At 40.5% G+C, this 24653-nt stretch overlaps 2 protein-coding genes across 2 annotated transcripts in view; both read left to right on the forward strand.

Moving 5' to 3' along the window:
• The first annotated feature begins 2090 nt into the window (after positions 1-2090).
• sp3a (sp3a transcription factor) lies at positions 2091-15139 on the forward strand. Its single transcript, XM_042336546.1, has 7 exons — positions 2091-2200; positions 2848-2939; positions 3346-3444; positions 8124-9579; positions 11013-11226; positions 11990-12186; positions 13198-15139. Exons 1-7 carry the CDS (start codon positions 2194-2196, stop codon positions 13524-13526), a joined length of 2394 nt encoding a protein of 797 aa, XP_042192480.1. The 5' UTR covers positions 2091-2193; the 3' UTR covers positions 13527-15139.
• Positions 15140-17471: 2332 nt separating this feature from the next.
• Positions 17472-24653, forward strand: part of LOC103176578 (dynein axonemal heavy chain 11-like) — a 91469-nt gene continuing 84287 nt past the window's right edge. Inside the window, exons 1-6 of the mRNA XM_007890210.2 lie at positions 17472-17717; positions 18529-18672; positions 20799-20998; positions 21411-21600; positions 22502-22601; positions 24062-24273. Coding sequence (XP_007888401.2) covers positions 17472-17717; positions 18529-18672; positions 20799-20998; positions 21411-21600; positions 22502-22601; positions 24062-24273 — 1092 coding nt within the window. The remainder of the gene's footprint in view (positions 17718-18528; positions 18673-20798; positions 20999-21410; positions 21601-22501; positions 22602-24061; positions 24274-24653) is intronic.

Genomic DNA, 24653 nt, shown 5'->3' on the forward strand with positions numbered 1-24653 from the left:
AAGATGTATGTTTTCGAAGCTGATCTTAGATTTTTACCAGTGAGGATCAGTCTCATTGCTCTCATCTGTACTGTCTGCAGAGCCTGAGGCCTTGTGTTTTCATCCTGAAATTTACACAATACTCCAGGTGTGACATTGGAGCAATCCATATATTTAATTTTATTAAGCACCACAGTTTGGATCAAAGGACATTACCTTTGCCTATTTAGACTTTGTGATTTACTCGTCAAACATCCTCCCCCAATCTCTTTCAACAGAAAACAATACTGTTTTTAAAATCAGTTGTTCATTGACCGTTTGTAGGACGTTTCTTACCCCAAATGGCTTGGTTAGGCCATTTGTGTGCATCAATGGAAAAATGCGCAACATGCATCTTATTTTCTCCCTCAACTGAATCCAATACGTGGCCCACATTCAGTATCCATTTCATCATAAGTACTTGCATTTGATATAGGCTGATCTTGGAAGTGCTTTCTGCGAAGTGTATTGACCGTATTTGTAGGTGAACGCAAGAGCCAATGTCTGCAAAACAGCCACGAATTCCCGAGTTTTACAATTTTTTTTTTTTACTTGGGCCATTTCTGGGAAAACCTTCCCTTTTTGTGCGGATGGGATCTGAAAACATAAAACCGATTCCTGGTTTACACCGAAAAGGAAGGCCACCTTGGCTTTGCGCGTCTTATGGGAAGGCGGATCCCGCTCGGGCTCCCGACACGGGGCTGGAAACCCGCAACCCGCCGACGAGAGAGAGAGAGAGAGCGAGAGAGAGAGAGAGAGACGAGAGCTGAGCTCGGTCGGCTGACGCTTCCGTGCAGTCATCGCACCCGCAGCCTTATCTTATCTGCAAGCAAGCGAAGCAGAGGTCGGGCGAGACGAGCCGTCGCGCTATCTCTCCGCCGCAGGACCGCGCGGAAAAAAAAACACACCGCGACAGCCCCTCGAAGGCCCCCCCCCCCCCCCGGGACGAGGCGCCCCCGCGCTCCCCCAACGCCGACCCGACCGGTCGGCGCACGTCGTCGTTGCGAGTCGCTCGACGGGAAAGGCCGAGACGGGCGAAAAGGGGGGAGAAAAAAAAAGGAAAGGAGCGAAGGAAGGACCCTTTCGGGGGTCCGGACGGAAAGTGAAGAGGCGGCGGAGGAGTTGGAGGAGGAGGAGGTTTATGAGTTGAATCGGCCGCCGCGTTCGCCCACAAATATACAGTCAATTCACTTTACAGTGTGTTCTGTGAAGCGCTTTGGGACATCCTCCCGACGTGAAAAGCGCTGTATCAAATGCGAGGATTATTATTATTATTATTATTATTATGTTAATCGGAGGGAGAGATTTCGGGCCCTCAAGGGGGGCGGTTGGAGCACCAGAGCGAGGCTGACACCAGGCGGGAAACCCACACGGGCCTTTTTTTTGCCGCTCAATATATATATATCTATATATGTAAAACCGCCGCCGCCCCAACTGACTTTTAATAACAGGATAATTCCCCCCACTCTATGTTGTTGCTGTTGACGTCGTCGTCGTTATTTTTTTTAATCCCCACCACCGCCGCCTTTTTAATCGTCGTCTAAGATCGCGGCCGCAAGCGCGCGCGTCAACCCAACTTGACACCGGAAGCCGCCCGACCCGACCCGACGGACAGCGGCGGGGGCCCAATGGCGGCGCTCGGCCGCCGCCGGCCGACCAATCCAAGCGGGAGACGGAGGCGGGGACTTCCGCCGCCGCCAGGTTAGGTTGAGGCTGCAGCAACGTCGTTGTTTTTCTTTTCTCCTCAGCGCCCGCCCTCCGCTCCCCCCCACCCACCCCACCACCTCCCGCCCTCCCGCCACCAGCACCAGCGCCGCCATCACCGCGCCGCCCTCGCCCCCCACCCTCCGGACCGCCACCGACCGACCACTCGACCGACCGTCCGTCCGTCCGTCTCCGCTCGGAGGCCCCACCTTTCGGCGCCTCCCGCACCGTCAATCACCGCGGAAGAACCGCCGCCATTCCTCCTCCTCCTTCCCCCCCCACCACCACCTCTCACCTCCTCCTCCTCCTCTCCCTCCCTCCCCCCCCCCACCCCCACTCCTCAACACCTTCACCCGCCGCTTCGAAACTCCCACCGATCGCCGCCGCCGCCGAGCAGCGCCATGATAGTCACCGTGTGAGGCGCCGCCGACTGTGAGCCCGAGCCCAGCCCCAGCCCAGCCCCAGCCCGCTATGACTGGTAGGTCGTGTGTGTGTGGGGAGGGAGAGAGAGAGAGAGAGAGAGGAGGGGAGGCGGAGGGTGGTGGGGGGGGAGTGGGTGGAAAGGGCGGGAGGGAGGGAGGCAGTCGGCTGGGGGCCGGCAGGCTTGGGCCCAGCCCCGGGGAGGGAGGGAGGGAGGGAGGGGAGGGAGGAGGAGGAGGGAATGGAAAAGGAGGAGAGAGAGAGAGAGAGAGATAGAGAGAGAAGAGGAGGAGGAGGAGGAGGAAGAAGGGTGGCGAGGGAGGGAGGGAGGGAATGGAAAAGAGGAGGGAGAAGAGGCAAAGAAGAGAGAGAGAGAGAGAGAGGGGGTGGCGGGGGGGGAGGGGGGAAGGAGGAGTGGGGCGAGGGAATGGAAAAGAGGAGAAAGAGGGAGGGAGGGGGAGAGGAGGAGAAGAGGAAAAGAAGAGAGAGAGGGGGTGGTGGGGGGGGGGGGGGAGTGGGGTGGGTGAGGGTGGGTGGGGGGGGAAGGAAGTAATTTTTTTTGCCACCTTGTCCCTTTCTATTTTTTTGGTTAAATACATTTAATATGTCCCCCCCCCCCCCACCCACCCACCCCCTCCTCCTCCTCTCCTCTCCGCCACTCGTTCTCTCCTCTTTATTTTTCATGTCATTCCCCTCCATTTGCAGCCCCAGAGAAGCCGGTGAAACAGGAGGAAATGGCTGCTCTGGACGTGGACAAGCAGAGCGAGTATCTGCAGCACAGGAGTTCAGGAGAGCAGGTAAAAAGCCTGGCCTCTTCATCCCCCCCTTTCCTCCTCCCCCCCCCCAACCCCTCCCCGCACCTCCCACTTCTCCCTCTCTTTTGTCTTAACATTAATAATACCTAATAACAATCCTTGCGTTTGATGCAGCGCCTCATCACATCGTCGAGACGTCTTAAAGCACTTCACGGGAACGCGCTGTGCGATGAATCGACTGTATAGTTTTGTGGGCAAAATATACCTTTGATAAAAAAAAATAAAAACCTGCGTGTGTGTGTGCGTGCGAGCGTGTTTGCGCGTGTGGGTCGGTTGTACGTTCACGTTTTTAAATTTCGATGTGTTTAAAAAATGACTTCCTGTTGTAAGCCCCGGACAGACTAATTCACACCCACTTTCCTCCCTCAACCCGCCCCCCTGTGGGTAGAACAACCAGCCGTCACCGCTCGCCCTGTTGAGAGAGACTTGCAGCAAGATCGGGTCGCCACCATCCGAGACCGCAGCAAATCCAGCTGGCATTTCGCTGGTGAGTTTTAATCAGACCGAATGCAGCAGAAACCTCTAGAAAAACCACCAACCCCAGCAGCAGTAATACTTCTGCTGCCTTTTTTCTCTTTCTCTCTCTCTCTCTCTCGCTCTCCCCCCGCTCCCTCCCCCCAAAAAATGGTGCATTGTGAATTTGTAATGTGTTCCCCAAATGTGGTTGCTACTGTGGAAAATAGCTTATGTTTTTACTGTAGAGGCCTGTAGCTTAGTGGTTAGAGCACTTGCCTTGTAAGCGAGAGACCTGGGTTCTATTCCCGGCAGGGTGAAATGTTGGGCAGTAAGTAGAAACTCGATTGTTAGTCGATTGGCGGATCTCTTTTCCGGGGATAATAATTCTTCAATAAAAACAATAATAATAATTTGGTCACGACTTTTGTGGGACACTGCTGTGCGCAATTGGCTGCCGCGATTCGCCCACAAATATTCAAGTCAATTCACTTTACAGTATATTCTGTGAAGCGCTTTGAGACGTCTAGAAGATTACTGGCGACATCACCATGAAGACAGGGTTTGGAGTGAATTGTATATAATAAATATAGCCTTAATATATTTCTTTAGGTCATGTGTAACATCACTGTTCTGTAACAGGGCCTATTGAACAATAATTGATGTTAATGATTTTGTTTTTTTTCCCTGCACTTAAAACTAATATCTAATAATGAACGACTAACGTTTCTGTAAGCAGGGAAATTCATCAACCAAAGTGAACCAGATTGTCCCAAGAGGAAAAATCCAACGTCTCGTCTAAATTGTTGTACAGTATAGGATTTCTTCCCACTATGTCACACTGTTCTTGTAAAATTGTACTTCACGTTCTTGTGTGCTGTATAATATAACCATATTTTCCCCAATGTCTGTTCCAAATTGGGTTTTCTTTGCTAACTTTACAATGTTGCTTTGCCTCAGACAAGTTATTGAGCAAACCTATTGGAATCTGTTTTTATTGCAGCTGCTGGAAATATTTATCATATCTTTGGGATTGCTATTGCAAGAGGATATTCTGTCCCATTGAGTCAAAGCGATGTGTAAACTATTGACAATAATGCAACTTGTTCAATTCTCTTGGATGTTTCTCTAGATGCAACTTACTAAATTTGCATATCAAAAAGTTACTTTGGTCTACTACCGAAAAGCACAATGGATGCTGATACATCAGGACTGTGTTTTGTGTTCAGGAAAGAATGCTATTAAATTGTTATTGATGCATGTGGTGGTGTTTTACCCACCTGGCATTGAGCCAGGTCACCTTTAATTTCAGAAGTACCTGAATGTTTGGTTGTTTGGAACTCTTCACCCAGATCACATTGAGCCTGTCGGTGGTTGTCCTTGTGTCACTATTTCAACTTCTGAGTACCCTATTAAATATATAAAATCCCCAATAGCATTGGTATGCATTATACTCATTTAAAAAAATGGTGATGGAGCTAATCCAGGAAACTATAGCCAAGCAGTTTAACATCAGTTGTACGCAAGCTATTAGAATCTATAATAAAAGATGAAGTAACTTGTCATCTGAAGAAGGAGAATATAATTAAGAACAGCCAGATGGATTTATGAAAGGAAGGTCATGCTTGACCAACATTATCAAATTCTTTGAAGATGTAACCGATAAAGTAGGCAAGGGAAGTGCAATGTATCTGGATTTTCCAGAGGGCCTTTGATGAAGTGCCACATAAGAGACTCATGACTAAATACGTGGGGTGTGGAATTGCGTGAAAGGTAGCAGAATGGTTAAGAAACCGAAAGCAATGGGTAGTAGTTAAGGGTATCTTTTGTGGCTGGAAAGAACGTAGGGAGTGGTGTTCCGCAGGGATCTGCATTAGGACTGCTAGGAGACTCTTAAGATTATAAAAGGGTTTGGAAATGTTAACATAAATAGACTGTTTCCACTGGTTGGGGAGTCCTTGACGAGGAGACAAACAAAAAAAATAGCGACAGGAGGATCTAAAAGAGAATTTAGGAGGAACTATTTCACTTAGAGAGTAGTGAAATTGTGGAATTCGCTGCCTGAAGTGGTGGTTGAATCTGATATTATAGATGAATTCAAGAGAGGAAGAAGTTTGACCATCACATGAGAGAGAGCAGTATGGGAGGGAGTAAAGGAATAGGTGGAGACTCGTGTGGTGTATAAACATCGCACAGACTGGTTGGGTCCAGTGCCCTATTTCCGTGTTGTACTCAAGCGATTTGAGACACCTCGAAGATGTGATGAGGCACTATATCAAATGCAAGGATTATTATTAATATGTATGTATAGTTATTTGAAATTACTCCCTAAAGCAGTAATTTATCATTTTAATTGAATAGTTTGCAAATAGTATTCATTATATGAGGTTTGGAATGTAAAAGTAAGCAAGTGGAGTCCTGTAGCTCAGTGGTTAGAGCACTCGCTTTGCAAGTGAGAGACCTGAGTTCAATTCCAAGCAGAGGGCGAAACCTTGGGCAAGTTTCCTTACTCCACACAGAGCCTAATAATGATCCGCCAAAAAACCAAAACAATAATAAATTGGTCATTTTCAATCCATGACTGTTTGTGGGACATTGCTGTGCGTAATTGGCTGCTGCATTCGCCCACAAATATACAGTCAATTCACTTCACTGTATATTCTGTGAAGCGCTTTGGGACGTCGAGAAGATGTGAAAAGCGCGATATCAAATGCAAGGATTATTATTATTATTAAGTGTTGCTCCAATTGTGTATAGCACCAATCAGACTGTGTTTGAAGTGCTGGCTAGTTTTGTGTACCCAATATTTGGAATGATATACCAGTTTTGGAGGGTGACAAAGATGGTTCACAAGATTAATACCTGGTCTGAAGAAGCTAAATCTTTGATGAGAGGCTGGGTGGATGGGGTTACATTCCTTAGAATGGAGGATATTAAGGGGTAATTTAATTCAGGTGTGTAAATAAGTGAATTGACTAGTTTGATTGTGGACAACTCTTCCTTGTAGAGGGATCCATTACAAGGGGACATAGCCTTTAATCAGAAATAAGATTGGCAGGAAGCATTTTTTACACAAGAGGTTTGTAGGGAATGTGGAATGCTCTGTCCCAGAAAGCCTGTCAAGGTGGGAACAATAGGAATATTTAAAAATATGCATATTTACTTGGATAGCAGAGGCATTAAACTGTATAATGAGAAGGTAGTGTATTGGGATTAAACAATCTACCAAGATCTACTTAAAGCTTTTTAAATCCACGGTAAACAGATTACTTGGTAGAATGTTCATTTTCTGAATTTTAACTGCTTTTCAGATCAAATCTAGTTCTGAATGTTATCAATGGAAATTGCCCTTGGTCATGAAGAAAAAAGTACAGGTACTAGTAAGATCATCTTGTGAGTGTAGATTGACAGTTAAATTTCTCTAGAATATTAATAAAAAATTGACAGTTTACAATGACTAAAGAGCCTAATGATTGCAATATCCTTCTGATAGTCCTGCATGGACTATTTTTTAAAAATAATTTAGCATTTTTAGCTTTCTTCCATTAATTGTAGAATGTATTTACCTTTTCAAACAACATGAGTAGTGCCTGTTTGACCTTAAGCAAAATAATATAGGTCTTTCAGTGCATTTAGACTTTAATGTGATCTGTCCAGGAAAGCATTATAGAAAGCTTCTTAAGTTTACTGGAAACAAAATTGAAGTTGGTTGAAAATTGGTGTATTATGTGAAATATTAATTTAGTTCATTTTTTAACTTGTATTGTAATATGAGGATATTTTGCTTAGAAAATGTAATTTGTCAACCATTAACACTTTTACAGGTGTGAATATGGTTTAAGCACTTAAAGGTAAAATAGAGAAATGTGACTCACTTGCATATTAATGGTCTATTTTTCCAAATTAGAATCCGTATTTATTCTGGACATCTGACATGATAGGTGTTATGTAAATGTAAATTTGTATTGTATTCAGTGATTTACTTTTCTCTTCAGATAAAATGCTCCTAGGTATGAAACAGTTCTAGCCCCTAAATCCCCCAAATCCAATACCATAATTAATCCAAGCTTCAGGACCAAATCCTCTCCCATCTCTGCCTTGCCACAATATTTTTTTTTAAGTGGGGACCAACAAAAATATCTCTGGGTTCCCCTCTCATTTACCATGCAACAGTCAATATCAAGGAAGCAACTTGTTCCTATCTGTCCATGCCATTTGTGATATCAGATACCACATTATGCCACACTTCGCAATACTTATTTAATTGATGTGCATTATACCTTAATAAAATCTTAAAACGTGCTGATTATCATGTCAGTATTTTAGCAAGATGAAGTGTTTAAACTTGTACGAGTACTAAAATCGTTTTGATGTAATTCAATAAAGGTAACAACAACAACAAGATTCCATTTATAGAGCGCATTTCACGTCGGGAGGACGTCCCAAGGCGCTGTACAGTTGGGTCAGGACCCGAGCATTGGAGGGGAAACGGTCAGGGTGAGGGGAGGGAAGGGAGGGAGCGAGGAGGGGGTAGAGAGTCGAGAGGGGAGCTGAAGGCACGGTGAAATAGAAAGGTCTTGAGACCGGCCTTGAAGGAGGATAGGGAGGAGGCAATGCGAAGGCACTGGGGGATAGAGTTCCAGAGCCTCGGGGCCGAGAGGCTGAATAATTAACCTATTTTAACTGTATTAAATTTATGTTGTGTTTTCCCAGCCGGTTGATTTGGCATCTGCACAGTTATCAGCTTCAAATGGGTGGCAGCTCATAACCTCAACACCTACTGTTGTAACTAAAGATACTGCTGGTAACCTAGTGCAAATTACAGGACAAGTTCCTGGATCTCCAATCACAACCTCTGTACCAACAAGTGGACAGTATGTTCTACAAAGCTTTCAGAATCAGCAAGTCTTCACTATGGCTCCAGGATCAACCACAGCTACAACCGGTGGTGTACCCAGTGTCCAATACCAAGTTATTCCACAAATTCAGACTGGCGATGGTCAACACTTGCAGCTAAGCCTGGCTCAGTCTAGTGCAGACACAACATTGCAACAAGACGGTAACAGCCACATTCAAATTATTCCTGGCAGCAACCAAGCAATAATTGCTGGTAGAACTTCTTCAGGCGGTATTCTGACTGCCCAAAATCTTTTATCGCCTGTTTCGGTTCAGATACAGCAGAGCAATGCCCACCATGTTCCTGTGCAAATTCAAGGAGTGTACGGTGGTGGCTCCTACCCTGGTCAGACTCAGCTTGTGGCTAATGTTCCTGTTGGATTAACAGGAAATGTTGCATTTGTGCCGATTGGGAACGTTGATTCTCTGGGAACAATACCTACGACATCAAGTCAGATGATTGTACCCGTTTCATCACAAGGTCTCAACACTTCAAATACCTCAACAAGGACCGACGAGCAAAATGTCAATGTCGCCGTCCAGACCTCTGTACCTTCTGGTGACTCCCAAACCAATCCTACTTCATTTGTACCAACAGCTTCAGCAGATCACATGGTTGTTTCCGAGGGCCAGCTCAATACTGTGCAACAAGCTGCCAGCAGTAGTGGTTGTAGTGTGACCTCTGATCAGATACAGCCAACAAACATTCTTCACGTCAGTCAGCTCCAGACGACTGTTGATGACCAAACACAGATGCAAAATGTGCAAGTTTCAGCCACCGAGTCAAGTGACCATCAGATTCAACTCCACCCACATCAACAGTTTACTGTCCAGCCACAGATTGTTCAGGGTATTCCACAACAAGCAATACAGACGGCTGGATCTGTTGCAGGGCAAACCATTACAGCACAGCCTGTGCCTCAGCAAGCCTTGCAGAATCTTCAGCTCCAAGTCGTCCAAAATGCCGGATCCCTAATATTACGAGCACCAACATTAACTCCATCTGGAGAGATTACCTGGCAAACCTTTCAGGTGCAGAATATCCAGAATTTGCAGAATGTACAGATTCAAAATGCACCCGCCCAGCAGATAACTCTCACACCAGTGCACGCTGTCACATTGGGTCAAGTCACTTCCAGTGGATCGTTAACACCGATTGCACCTAATCCATTGACTGTTAGCAATGCCCAGAGTCCACATTTACAAACTACTACTGTAAATTCATTCAGTTCTTCTGGCATTCACCTGCAACAAGCTGCAAACAATCCAGGAAGTAAGTGTTTTTTTTTCTTTGAATCCTTTAAAATCTGTAACAATGAGATGTACCTTTTTTTGTTTTGAAAGCAAGAATGTCTTTTTGCACTACATTGTTATCTGGTGTCAGTGTGTCATCTTTAGGTGGGCAGTCTGTCTCTGGGCGTTTCTGAAGTACTGCTGTAAAGAACTGAGAATATTAGCGTGTTCGAGTGTTGTGGTTTGTTTTGCAAGTTTCTTGCAAGTTTCCTAGTCTTACCCACAGCACTATGGCTGAGTTTGGCAACTGTTTTTCAGATATATTTTTAGCCCAAACTGATCTGCCACTTTTTAGTGGAAAATATTAGTGTTCCAACACCTGCATCCAGATGGTCTATTAACTGAGTTATCAATGGTAACATTGTGCATTACAGAGACCCATCTGTTTTGTACAGTGTACTCTGAAGGTATTTCCCCCCCCCCCCACAACATAAATATTTTTTTTTAACCTGAATGCTATAGTGGTAATAGTCCAGCAATGTTGGACATAGCACATCTAATTGTTCTATGAAGCCAAATAGTTCACATTTGAATTTCCAAACAATAGAAGACTTCTAGTCAGAACATAGTAAACTTGACTGGTGATTATATTTAAAAAGTCATTGCCATGGGAACCAAATGATCCAGTTTCTAAGAAAATTGCAAATAATCTGTCTCTCTTTATAAGTGTGACAATTGAGAGTTGGTTGCATTGTGCTACTTCTATGCCCAATCTCTTTAGTATCCCATTTCCAACTTGTTTTGAGACACTATTAGTTTTTTTTAATCTGAGAGGCTAAATATTAAAATGATGAAATGGTGTCTAAATTAAATTCTGTGTTTATTTTGGCTTGGCCTTAACCCAGTGTTTCTACTTAACCAAAATAGTTTGTCTTTGCAAACTTTGGATCCTTTTTACAGAGCTAGATATATTGTTTTACTTATGATTGAAACAAAGTGAAAAGATCCACATCAACAAGAGTTTACAGAATCCACAAATAGGAGTCAAATCAAAATAATATTTAATTGATATTCATGTTGCATTTTATTTCTTAATAGTTAATAAGGTGATTTTTTCCCCTCAATTCCCTGACCTTGCATATTAAGATTTTTGATAGTGTAGTATAATCTATAAATCACTGTGCATTGACAAATAAGTCACTTTATTTCTTCCTCTTCCCTCCCCCCCCACCCCAAACACATATTTGGATATTATAATTAGTCCTTTGTTATATTGTGAGACACTATTTTGTGTAATAGATAGTTTATAATTGCAAGTTAAACATATGTCTTGTTGCAGAGTTCTGTTTAAATTGAATACTTGTCAGGGTGTTACATTTCACATTACAGTATCTCAGAGGTGATAAGGCGCGATATCAAATGCAGAGATTAATATAATGTTTACCAATGGGACTCGAACGTTTTCTATCTCAGGTATACAAATAAAAGAGGAAGTGGACGACTCCGAATCCTGGCTGGGATCACAAGCTGTCACCAATATGACCACTGCAGCAGTCCTTGGTTCCAACGATTTAGCACAAGTGTCTGTCAACCTGGACGAAGAAGGCATTGATCTCCCGTATCAGCCAGGAAAGCGACTCCGTCGAGTGGCGTGCACTTGTCCTAATTGCAAGGATGCCATGGGAAAGTAGGTTTTTCAACAGTGTGTGTCTTTTAATGTTGTCAAATTTAGTGAAACATGGTGTTACAGAGTTAGCATTTTAATTAAAGGAGATGTATGCAGTGTTGAATTCAGTTATTTCATTTATCAATGTGTTTTCCACCACCACCAAATTAGGAATATTTATCATGTTGGAGGAGTGGAAGTTTTTAATTATCGTTAAATCGTAGAAGCCCAAACTTTAAACTGCTAAAAACCCAGCCAGCAAATACTTTATTGTTCGAAACCCTGATTCTCAGTAGTGTTTTTGACCCAGGTCCCAGTGCCTCAAAAACATTCTCTGATCAAATTGTGAAGCTTACAGGGAACTCTCAAAGTGAAAATATGACTAATATGATTAACTTCAATTATCACCAAAGTCTTATTTTATACGTTGACCAGAGAGGATCTTGAAGGAAAGATCACTTTGGTGATTTTTCAGGTTCTATTCACATAATTCAGGGTTCATTTTTATATGAAATCATTGACTGATTCTGCAATCGAACCAGATTGTAATAAAGAAAAAGGTACTTCAGTAAAGTTAGGTTTTGTATCTTTTGCAATTCTTTTGAATGCGGTGAATCTGGGAATAAAATGTACAATGGTATGCAAGTTGCAACGGTCTATTAAAATAGAATTATTAGACTTTGATATGCTGTTTAAATTGATAGCGAGACTTGATGGGAACAAAGAACGAACTTAAATTTTGCATATTTGCATCTGTATATTTAAAATGTATATTTTCCCTCAGGTCCGCTAATTTTGGCAAGAAGAAGCAGCACATTTGCCACTTTCCTGGTTGTGGAAAGACTTATGGAAAAACATCCCACCTTCGAGCTCATCTTCGCTGGCACACAGGAGAACGCCCGTTTGTCTGTAACTGGGTGTTCTGTGGGAAAAGGTTCACTCGCAGTGATGAGCTGCAAAGACATAGAAAAACACACACAGGTTGTTTAATTTTGCCCTTTTTCTGCAAGAAAATCTAGCAAAAACCCTTTGTTTGTTGCTGTTCTATTCTCAGTTGTCTTCTGGTAGGGAAAGAATTGCTCAACTTGATCATCTGTTTTTTTTTATTTCTCTGAAGTTAAATCCCCAATTTTAGATTTTGAAATTGCCTCATTTAAAATCTTCTTTGTTTCAGTTTAGTATATGAACTTGATCGCTGTGTTTTAGTAAAAACTTATTTAATTGGATAAAATATGGTTTTAATTATTTGTACTGAAATAATGCAAGTGCTTTTTTAAGGCAATGGATTTTTTTTGTATCTTATCCATTTTTTGTTGTCATCTTGGTTCATTGTACTGATTAATCTGAATTCAGGTTTTTCTTTAATCAGTTTTCTCTCCTCTTTCCTGAATGTGCCGGCTTTCTTAGGTATGGTTCCACAGGCACTGATCACTCTTTAGTATCTTGCTCAAGTGGCCAATGGTGGAAGAGGCTCGATAGATTAAATGGTCTCCTCCTGTTTCTAGGTTTGAGTTTGAACAACGGCTGTTAGAATATTCAATCAATAAATCATCACAGCCAAGCTCTCAATCCTATCCTTGTCTGATATCCAGTCAATGAATAGAAATAAGGAGCTGGTTGTTTTTTTTTTTGCTTACCATCTCCCCCTCTTCCCCCCTCACTTTCTTCCCAGCCTAAGGGTATGTGAATTTAATTTAACGATAAATTGTAATAATTACCATAAGCTTCTTTGATAATTCTTCAATTAAGTCTTGCGTTTTTTAACTTGTCATTGCTTTCACAAGTAGCATTTTAAAATACTTTAGGTCCCCTTCATGTTTGACACTAAAAATTATGTAGTGTTAACACTGAAAAGTATGGGTGGTTTGGCAAAATAGGAATGCAAAGCATCAGGTATTTTTTTTGCGCACATGTAGTCGTATAATTTACACGTGAGTGGTGAAACCAGTTAATGTAAGTAACATCTTAATTTTCTGAACTTTCACTCTCTAGGTGAGAAAAAGTTTGTTTGTCCAGAATGCTCCAAACGCTTTATAAGAAGTGACCACCTCTCAAAGCACATCAAAACCCATCAGAACAAGAGGGTCAACCTGTCCAGCCACAATGCAGCTATCTCATCAATGGAAGTGACCTCTGCCTCCGATGTTGGTATCCTTACTACGGGAGGAACTCTTATGTCACCAGTTATAGCAAATATTCAACAGGGCCATGTGGAAGGGATTGGGAATGATGGAACTTCTGACGGAACAAACCCCGATGATATATTAAACAATACTGAGATACAACTAGTCACGATTGGCGGGGATGACTGTATGGACTGAAAATCACAATTTTTAGGAAAAGTAGCGCGTTGGTCATTTTATAACGGAGCAAAAAGCGAGTCAATTTTAAGCTTTTTCAGCCGTCTTTTTATCAGTGGCAAAAGATTTCCTGTATTATTGAAAAGAATGACAGATGTCACTAAAATGCCTTATTTTGTATGTATTTGTAATAATTATTCAAATATATATCAAACAACTTGTAATGTTGCATGTACATTTTGCCGATGATCGCCACACAGTAGCAATTTTTCAAAACTTAACACTTACGGTGACAGATTATAAACACAGGGAAATAGCTATGCAAGCGTGAATTTGGAATCTCGAAAACAGAAATGTTTGAGAATAGTGCAGTCCAAATGGGAAAGTTATTGTTATAACAGAATACATGTTGAAAGAGAACAATCCTTTATCATGGCATATTTCAGTTTTTTTTTCTATTCGATTTCATAGTAATTTTCTAATTGACTGCATTGCATTTTCTGATGTAAATAGGCATATTTCAAGCAAAAACAGCCGCTGATGCTTTGCAATCTTTAAGCTGATTAGTCTCATGAGTAAACTAGCTGTTTGTAATTTAATGTCATTTAAGTATCTGTATGCATTTCTGTGTATTGGTAAGCTCTTTATAAAAGAGGAATGTTGTAAAATGGGGACTGAAGTCTTAATCTATTTTTTCAATTTATTAAAAGCCATTTTTTTTGCTAATGATAAGGGTTGTTTGCCAAATTACTGAGCTTCTTGATTATACTAACATTGATGAAGTTTAAAAGTGGCTGCTGTTATATGAAGCTTCATTTGATACATTACAGATCCTTGTACACCTTCCTTTGTGTAATTATTTTGCTATATTCTGAAGTTTTTATCTTGACTATTTGTATCTGCTGTATACTACAAATAAATGCATCAGTGTACATTATTTTATTATGTATACAATGTCTGTTAAGGGTGCAGAAGTCCTGTCACAACTCGTCAATCTAGATCTCTTAAATTGAATGCCATTTCATGAGGGATCAAGTTAGTACAATTGGCAATTTTAGTTTTCCCGAGGGGTGATTCATGTATGTAGTACTATTAGCCATAAATAAATAAAATAATAATTTGGTTACTCAATCCACGACTGTTTGTGGGACATCGCTGTGCATAATTGGCTGTTGCGTTTCTCCCACAAATATACAGTCAGTTCACTTTACAGTATATTCTGTGAAGTGCTTTGTGACGTCTCGGAGAAGTAATAAGGCGCTACATCAAATGCAAGGATTATTATCACTGTAGTACTTTGTTCCAAATACATTAAATAGATGTGCTTGTTTTTTAAATTGAAAAAAAATAAGTACTGCTTCTGTTTGTACTAAATTCTATACTTTAATTCTTTTAAAAACGCCCCTTTCATCTTTTCTTCCTGAAATCAAATGTGTGGAATAAACATTCAAATTATTATATACATCAGCTATGATAAACCAACTGATAAAGTGTGTGATATCAACATTTGTTTTTGTTCTTCGATTCTTAGCAACATCTATGAATGATTTATCAATAATGTGTAATGTAGCAATATTCCTATAGTAAAGTTTTTGTGTGCGTAAAATCACAAATATAGTGAGATGTTTATACTAGTCATGTAGTCATTTGTTTTTATTTTTAATCCCGCAGAATAAACCGGATTTAGTAGAAGGGATCTGAATCTCCAATCATAGCTCAAACTTTCATTGCTTACTTATATTTCCATACCATTTTCTTTTTTCCCCACCCCACCACCATATAAGTTTAAGTGAAGTACACTTAAATATAAACTTTCTTATACTTTTTTTTATATATTAAAATGTATACATAACTATGATTAATACACATTATCAGCAGTTACATGCCATGTGGAAATTGTTTAGGTTTAAATGTTCCTCCATAATGTATAACTGAAACTTCAAAATAATAATAAAGTAAGATCTCACCATCAACAAACTTCCGATCTTTCAATCTTAAACCATGAATAAAATAAAACGAGTTTCCACTAATTCAGAATTTTTCTTTTACCCTGAAATCTGCAGAACACGATTTACTCTGGTCTTGATGGTGAAGTTTAATAGCACGTGTGTGTTTGTATCTTTCCCCATTATTTGGTTCAAATAGCACAAAAGACTTATTTAGGTCACACGTAGCAGGAAGGTTAAAATTCTTCAAATAGCTGATAATTAATTTCAAATCGGTAAAGTCTGCCCGTTCATGTAATTATAAAATAATTGCGGCAAAAAAAAGACCGAAATCTTCGGCTTCGACGCTAATAAATCTGCCTCTTATAGTATGTTATCTCGTTGAAATGTTTCAAGTGCTTCCGTGTTTTCTATAGTGTAGGCAAACACAGCAACCAATTTGCGCAAACAATGTCCACAAAACAATCGAGTTGAATGATTAACTGAAGGGTTATTGGTCAGGACAGAGGAGAACATCCTTCTCTTAAATCGTACCACGGGACCTTTGACATCCACCTGAATGGACGGGTGACACCATTTAATGAAGGACAGCACTTCGGACAATGCAGTGCTCCTCCCAACACTGCACTGGAGTGTTAGCCTCGATAATAAACTCACAAGCCAGTGCCACGGTGAGAATGTTATCAGCTAAACTTGGCTAAAACATGAAAATAGTTTGGATTACAGTTTGAATCCATCCTTACCATGACGCAAAAGCTGCTATCTGATACTACACCACTACTGCAACTTGATATGGTTATCAGATCTTGACGTTAAAGTACAGCTGTTCCACTTCATTGTGTTTATCTGGCCACTAATGTTGAATAAGTGAACGTAACAAGGTAAAAAGTAGGAATAAATGATGGATGAATAAATGTCCTGTAGTCAGTTGGCTGCTTTCTTGCCTCTGGGTCACAAGAGTGCGGGTTAATGTCCAGTAGGATTTGAGCTCATCATCTTAAGGTGACATTCCAGTTCTGAAAAAGTGCTGCATTTAAAAAAATAATTAATCTTTTAACATCAATTTGAAACAGCAGAACTTGCCAACAGTTTGTGTCGATGTAATTCATTTAAATTTTAATTTGATCTTAAAGGAAAAGTTGCTTTATAAAAAAAAACTTGACTGGAAACTCCCTCAATCTGCATAAGGTCTCCCGTGAATGAGCTTCCAACGCTTGTAAGTAGTTTATAAATTGGGTTTCTCACAAGAAAAGTTTCCAGACAACAGGTATCTAGACAAGTTGAAGCGCAGAGCTCCCATTTATTTATTACTTGACCATTGACTGTTGATTGCTGCAATCATATTTACCTATGAATAACATTGAGTAATGCAGTCATTATTCAGTGTATCTTTTGACTTCCATTGATGCAACAATTTTTTTTCATTCCACCTGGTTGTACTTATTTATGCATTTTGTCCATATTTGAGTGAAATCTTTACAACTATCAAACGACAATAAACACGTTTTTGAACTACAGACCTGTTATAGTTTGTATTTATCAACCCACTTTGTGTCAGTGACATGCAGCCTTACCCCACCTTGCACCTGTGTGTGTGCTGATGTAACCAGACCCCGGCTGATTACAGTGGGCTCAGGTGTGCGTGTGTGTTTGTGTGTGGAGGGTTGATGGCAACTTGCACAGGAACAACCCACAGAAAAAAACTGCAGTGTAACACCAAGATGAGCCAAGTTACTCGTTGATACAAAGATAATTTGGGATGAAACGCGAGTGTATGTGTTTTCTAACTTAAAACCCTCCAAAAAGAAAGACTCCTGATTAACTGTAAGTTGCAGTTGAAGAGAGCTTTGACCTGATAGGAATAAAACGTCTCTTCTTAAAATGCTGTTGGTGTTTTTGTGAGCTCCCTCCATTCTTCTTTTATTGCAATCTAAAGTTTTTCTCTGTCTCTCTCTATCTCTTAAGTTCTCTGATAACTTTAAGGTGTTTTGTGTGTTTGGCACCTTCACTCCAGGGTTCGATGACTGAAGATCAGGTTGTTCCTGGGGTTCCCCAGCCCAGTGTTGTTGCTGCTGATGGAGATGAGAGAATAGATTTTATCAAAGAGCAGGTGTTTCAGTCGTTAAAGCTGAAATCCGAAAAGTGGAATAGATTCATGGCTGTGGAAGAAAACCAAAGACTCTTGATAGACTTTCTAGACCAAGCACAACCTGGAAAACTTCTCTTATTTACTGGACCTGGGGGAGCCTTGAATGCTGAGGTACAGGTATGAATACAATTTACATTTATACTGTGTCTTTCAGGTTGGGAGGACATCCCAAATTGCTTGATGGTACTAAATGTATGAAATAGTGTTGAATAAACAGTTATACATATATATATTATATACACAGGGTGACCAAAAAGTGATAACTACTCTATTATTGCAGGGTGAAACCTTGGGCAAGTTTCCTTACCCCACATGCCTAATAATAATCCCTCAAGAAAAAACAAAAACAATAAAATTGGTCACTTCAATCCACGACTGATTGTGGGACACTGCTGTGCGCAATTGTCTGCCACGTTTCGCCCACAAATACAGCAAAATTCACTTTCCAATATATTCTGTGAAGCGCTTTGAGACATCTAGAAGACATGAGAATCAAATGCAAGGATTATTGTTATATTATCTTACAATTATCGTCATTTCTTTAAGACATATTAGAACACTTTAAAGGTATCAAGACTTTTTGGTCACCCTGTATTTCATGTAAAGTATGGAACAGGCTCCCCCAGGAGACAGTGGAAGCAGGTTATGTTGATTCTTTCAAGAATAAATTAGGTACATTTCTGTCAGTGAATAATAATTCGGAATACAGTATATAATTTCTGGCATGACATGTTCATGCGACTGACAGGATAGTGGAAGGAGAACTGGATGGACCTTGGTCTTCTTTTGTCTAGCAATTCTTATGTTCTCACGTGATGCACTAATCACCCTCGATGTATGATGTGCGAATTGAATTAAAATTAAGAATCCTATGAATGCCATTTGCTTCCACGATTCCAAAGTTTCTAAAAGTGATGTTTTCTCATAGGTGCCTCTGACTTTGAAAACCAAAATACTTTACGTTTTCAAGAAATGTGCACGGAAAATTTCAAAAAACGCCTTCAAAAATGAGCTCTTCCTGGGAGAGATCTCGCAGAACCCAGTGGAGCACCTCACTGTTGTAATAAATGAGGTAAAACAGTAGGTGTTGAGACAGACCTTGAATCGGGTGTAGGGAGGAACCGTAGCTATTTACGCACGTTGCTCTTTTGCACAGACTCAATACTGAACCACATGGTGCAGAATAACCAGTACATTACTGTACTGTGGTTTACTCTATTTTGTTTGCCAGTTTATCCAGAAATAATGATTTTCGCTCACCACGTGCCATGTTCAGCCTGAAGTAATTCTAATACCGTATGTTTTCAATGCATAATATGTTCTCCAGGCAAAGTCATTTTAGCACTGTAGGAGGTTGATTATGTGGCTTTGCTTAATAGTCGTAATGTATTAGCTACAAAATTAAATTTAGTGATCATGTTTACAGTCAAGAATTTGTCATATGCAAAAATGGACCATAACAAAGATGATTATACATTTTACTGACTGGAGCAAAATTAATTGGGTAACAATTTACATATATTAGATTGCTCGAAATTTGATTATCAAGATTACCATGTATGTACATTTTTTTTTACTCTGATGATGTGAATAGTACAGAGGTCAATGTGTTAAACACAAAACTCATTAATATCAAAGTAGCATAAAAAGAAATGACTGATAATAGATTGTTTGATTCACGGTACCAAGTGACCGAATACAACCTTATTAAATAACAATGAATAATATATTACATTATTGGCTTGACAAGCAGATGGGTCTTACTGTAAAGTGCAAATAGACAAATAGACCAAGAGTTTTAGATGTATCTACGTATATTGGTTCACAAGGTACTTGTTTATTGTGTTCACACAGTACATGCAAGAGCTAAAAATATTAAATAGTTTAATTATGAAAAGCAAGTTGTTAGGGACATAGTACACGTTACCAACAACATGTTGATTACATCCAACACAACTGTAGCAGTTAATCAGCCTCAATTTAACTGTAGTCTCACCTCTATCTCTCAACGTGTAATTCAAAATGATAATTTTATAGATGTAAGTTCTTATTATAGTTAGAATTGACTGAACACAGGCATCATCTGCCATTAGAAATCTAGGAACTTTTTGATGTTGGCATTTTGTTTCTGGTCCCAGTTTACACACAATAAAAAGAGTAGGAAAGGAATGGAAAACAAAGAGATGTTGGAAGGAAATACTCATAAATTAAGGATACAGAATAGAGAGCTTTGCTTTTGTGACCTATTATCGTTAATTGTGTATTTATAATTAAAATTAAGGCATAATATTCCGTTCAAGTTTTTCGCAATTTAAAAAAAAGTGGAACTTTCAAGAATCCTCTGTTCTTGTCCTTTTGCCTGTGGATGTTTTGGGATAATTAATAGAATACATATCTTTGAAGTGTAGTAAAATGGTAAATTCTTTACTCAGTTGCTCTCCTTGTGCAATGGTAAGACGTCATATAAGCAATCGGAGAAAATTAGAGTGTTGCCGGTTTCTTAAACGTTTCCAGACCGAAAACTCCTTAACTCAACAATCATTTGGATGGACACGTTGCTGTATTAGAAGGTTTTGCTTGAAGGCTTAGTTGAGGAAGAGCAGGAGGAGACTCATGTGGAGGATAAACACCGGCATAGACCAGTTGGGCCGAATGGCCTATTTCTGTGCTGTATATTCTAATTACTTGCTGTCATAATATACAAAATACAGCCACTGCACTTTAAATTAAAGTCCTGTGAAGCACTTCTCAAAAGGCACCATATCAAAGCATGTATTATTATTATTGTTATTATAAACAGTGCAGAAAATTTGTACTGTTGATTGCTATTTTTTAGCAAATTTCAGAAATATTTTTGATGCCATTACCATTGCCCTTCGCTTCTGCACTTGTGTTCGGTTGGAATTGAGCGGTGTCGGTGTCGGTTAGTCCGGTTCCTGAGCCAGGTGGGTCCGCAGTATTCCAGGTCACAGCTGATCACAGGACAGCACAGTCTGGCTGATCGGCAGGACCTGGAAGGGCAGACCAGTGACTGAGGGCAGGGAGTCAACCCACTCAGCTCCTGTTAATCCTGCAGGCCAACGCCCTAACGGGGTAGGGTCGTCTTAGCCGGACAGGCAGTGGGAAAGCTTGCCAGACAGTGATATATTATTTGGAGCGTACCATGTGTTGTGTTTGCCTTCTTGCATTTGCTCCCAGGTTCTAGTTCCTGTTCTGTCCAATATAAACAATCATTCGGGTTGGCCACAAGCAGTGTCTCAAGATCTTAACAAGTACATGGAAATAATACGAAGCAACACTTTGGTTATTCGTGGACAAGTGCAAGGAAAAACTATTTTGGCTTTGCCTTTGAATGCTGAAAATGTCATTACAAGCCCAGAAATGGAAATTCCAGTAAAGTAAGTTCCTTGATTACACACATTCTGGCAGTTTCTATATTAACGATTTCTTAAAATTAACTGTTGTATATTATTTATTGGTTAAAAATAACCAGGGATGAGGTATCAGGGTGTGTCCCTCCAGGGAGAGAGTGCATATTCATGTTGTGATGTTGTGATGACTTTTTAAAAGTGTAGGCAATTCTGCATGTTGAATTGAAAATAAATGTATTGATTTTGTCTAAAGAATGTTATAGAAGTGGACAAAGTGTCTCATAATTCTAGAGGAATGTCCAAAAATCTTTGTCATCAATACTCTCTGCGTGGGTGAAGCCCTGAGATCGTGGCAAAATGTAAAATAAACAAAACAATACTAGCTCCGCGAGTCTACACAGCACTAACTCGCAAGAGATTGCTTGTTTATTTTGTGCAGCCTTCCGCAAATGGACAGAGCAGTGCTTCATTCTATTGAGTCCATGGTAATCCAGTGGACACATCAGATAGCAGATGTTATGAAACAGGATTCAGCCCATATTCTGTTAGAAGAATTGAATCCTGTTCCGAATGCAGAAATTGACTTCTGGACAGCGAGGAAAGAAAACATGTTTGGGATATATAGCCAGGTTGGTATTTGCCCCTAAACTGTGTAACACATTGAATATTCTCTGTTTAAATCGACACCTGTGTTAGTTTTTAAATCCTGATCTCTTGGGTAGCAGAGTTGGTTGATAGGACCAGAAGATGAAAGATTTCAATATAATATTTCCAGATAAAGCCACTCACTTCATGGCTGTTTGTGGGGCTTTGCTGTGCGCAATTTGGCTGCCTTCTTTGTCTACAAATCCAGTCACTACACTTTACAAGGGGAAAAAAAACCTCTGAAGAGCTTTGAGGTGTTTTGACTTGATTGGCACTATATCAAACGCGTGGATTCTTTCTCAAGTGCTATTTAGCCAGTTCAGTCTCACTCTACATGTAGTCTATCACTTTTTATCAGCTAAAGTTTCAATTGCACGGCAATTTCACCAATCAGTCTTAACATACTGTGTCAAGCAAAACATTTTGCTGTTGTTGCCTTGAATAGAACAGATTACTGTATTCTTTGTGTTAAATACAATTCCCCTCTGTGGGAAAATGCTAAGAAACCCTGATAGGTGGTAATGACATGTATTCACATGTTTTACTGGTGTAGCTTTGTTGCTTAATGCAATTTCCTCGGATGGTGACAGAAAAAAAGGTTGGTACTTTCACAAGGAACATTTCTTTGTTGCGGAAGGTTCTGTACCACTGAATATGTTGGCAGATTTACATATTGTCTGGACAATTTGTCAAATAAACAAAACTATGTTGTGGAAAGTGCCAGGACAAAGTCATTAACAGAGACCTATCTATTGCAAACACATCTGTGGCAGCTGAAAGTAACATGCATCAGTGTGTATCTGTTTTCTCAGCTTCAAAAGTTTAGGTGGAGAAAGGTTATTTGTTATCACAGTGATTAATAATAACTACAATTATTTCATAAAGATACAGGATCCGAAGGTCTGCAAAATAGCCACTATTCTCAAAATGGTGAAAAGCAGTTACTATTCTACCTTCAGAGATTTGACATTGAGAGTTACAGAAGGTAAAGCAATTCATCTTTGTTTTGAATCGAATGCAGCCAAACAGCTAATACTAATCAGAAATGCCCTTAGTTTCATATATCTTTGTTTGCAAATTGGTACATGTCCAGTTATATTGCAAATGGTAATTTCCAACCATAATGCTTACCTTTTATAAATGTACAAACGCTAACTGCACTGTTACTGTGTTCTGAAAAAAAATTCTATTTGAGAAACTAATAATAGGTTCTGCCCATTCAGGGCTATGATAATCTGTTTCCAAAACTAAAAGTTTATTTTGTAGCTGTGTTGTATGCTGTTGTCCTGTAATTATACCAACATTTAACATAGTATTTCAAACTCCTAAACCAAGCTGTGGGTGAATGAGAATGAACTGGTGCAAAGAAATTGTTTCCTTGCCATCCCTATTAGTTCAATGCCTAAACATCAGTGTCTCACTATAGTTATCATTCTGTTAAAATGCCATAAACCAGTTTATAGATCGGTGTTAACCTGAGTCATCAATAATCACGTGGCTCGTTAGCAGAGCTGGAAAGATAATAATCCACTGACCCAAAGATGCACTCAGTTCTTTTGCCATATTTTGCTTTCACAAGGCTTTACAGTAAACTATAATGCCCATAGATACACTTCAGTAAGAAAGTTTATTTATTTAAAATTGCTCATTTAAAAACCCGTACGCAACCTAGGCGTCAGGTTCAACCCCCACTTGTCCTTCCTCCTCCACATCCGGTCCCTCACCAGCACCGCTTTCTTCCACCTCCAACGGATCACCCTTCTCCGCCAATACCTCTCCCCAAAAGCTGCTGAAACCCCAGTCCATGCCTTTGTCACCTCTCGGGTGGACTACTCTAACGCCCTCCTCACCGGCCTCCCCTCCACTACCATCCATAAAATCCAAATTATTCAAAACTCTGTCACCCGCATTCTCACCCGCATGAAACTCCGCTCCCCGATTACCCCCAGTCCTGGCCAGACTGCACTGGCTGCCTGTCCCAGAGAGGATCGATTTCAAGATCCTCACCCTCGTATTCAAGTCCCTGCACTCCTCTGCTCCCACTGTCCTCTCTGACCTCCTCCCTCCTCACAACAGTGCCCGTTGCCTCCGTTCCTCCGGGTCTGGCCTCCTCCTCGTCCCCCGAGTCCTCCGCTCCACCCTCGGCGGCCGTGCCTTCAGTCACTGTGCACAGAGGCTCTGGAACTGCCTTCGTCACTCCCTTCGCCTCGCTCCCTCCCTTCCCGTTTTCAGGTCTCTGCTGAAGACCTTTCTTTTCGACCGCGCCTTTGGTCACCTTCCTCCCCCTCCCCCCGGCTCGGTCCTGGGATCCGTGGCTGTAAAGCGCTCTGAGACGCCATCTGGCGTGGAGGGCACTATATAAATCCAAGTTGTTATTGTATCTATGTGCTTTCTGATCGCTTAAATAAAACTAAAAGTAAACAGTGTCTTCCATAATGTTTGTAGCTGTCTCTGAGGCTCAGGACATTGAGTTGCATCTTCGACCTTTGAAGCGTCACCTAGCTCACCTGGAGGAGGTGAATTTCTCTGAAGTTGAACCACTCATTCCTCCTCTCTTCCACACTATTTGCTTGATTTGGAGCCATTCAAAGTACTATTGCTTCCCACCAAGAATTATTGTCTTGCTACAGGAATTCTGCAATCTACTTATCAACCAGGTATGTGGGGAGCATCATTAAAGGCGCTTACATTTTATTGTACCCGGGTAACCTTTATATTAATTAATTTAAAAATGAATTTGAATATCTTGTTGGATCTCTTGTACGCAACATTTCTTTTCGCTCACCAAGGGCTTTCTCATAACTTAGTATTTTAAACAAATGTCAGTAATAATTGATGGAGATTTTACTTTATTTCATTTTATTTATTTATAATTTTATTTATTTATTTGAGACGTCGAGAAGACGTGAAAAGTGCTATATCAAATGCAAGGATTATTTATTTATTTCCTAGAAACTGTTGAAGGCTCGTTTTTAATTTATGTTTTAATGACTTATATTTTCTTACCAATGAACATGGCTTTTTTTTTTAAATGTTT

This window comes from Callorhinchus milii, unplaced genomic scaffold (genome assembly GCF_018977255.1).
Source record: "Callorhinchus milii isolate IMCB2004 unplaced genomic scaffold, IMCB_Cmil_1.0 Scaffold6, whole genome shotgun sequence".
In the NCBI taxonomy this organism is placed as follows: Eukaryota; Metazoa; Chordata; class Chondrichthyes; order Chimaeriformes; family Callorhinchidae; genus Callorhinchus; species Callorhinchus milii.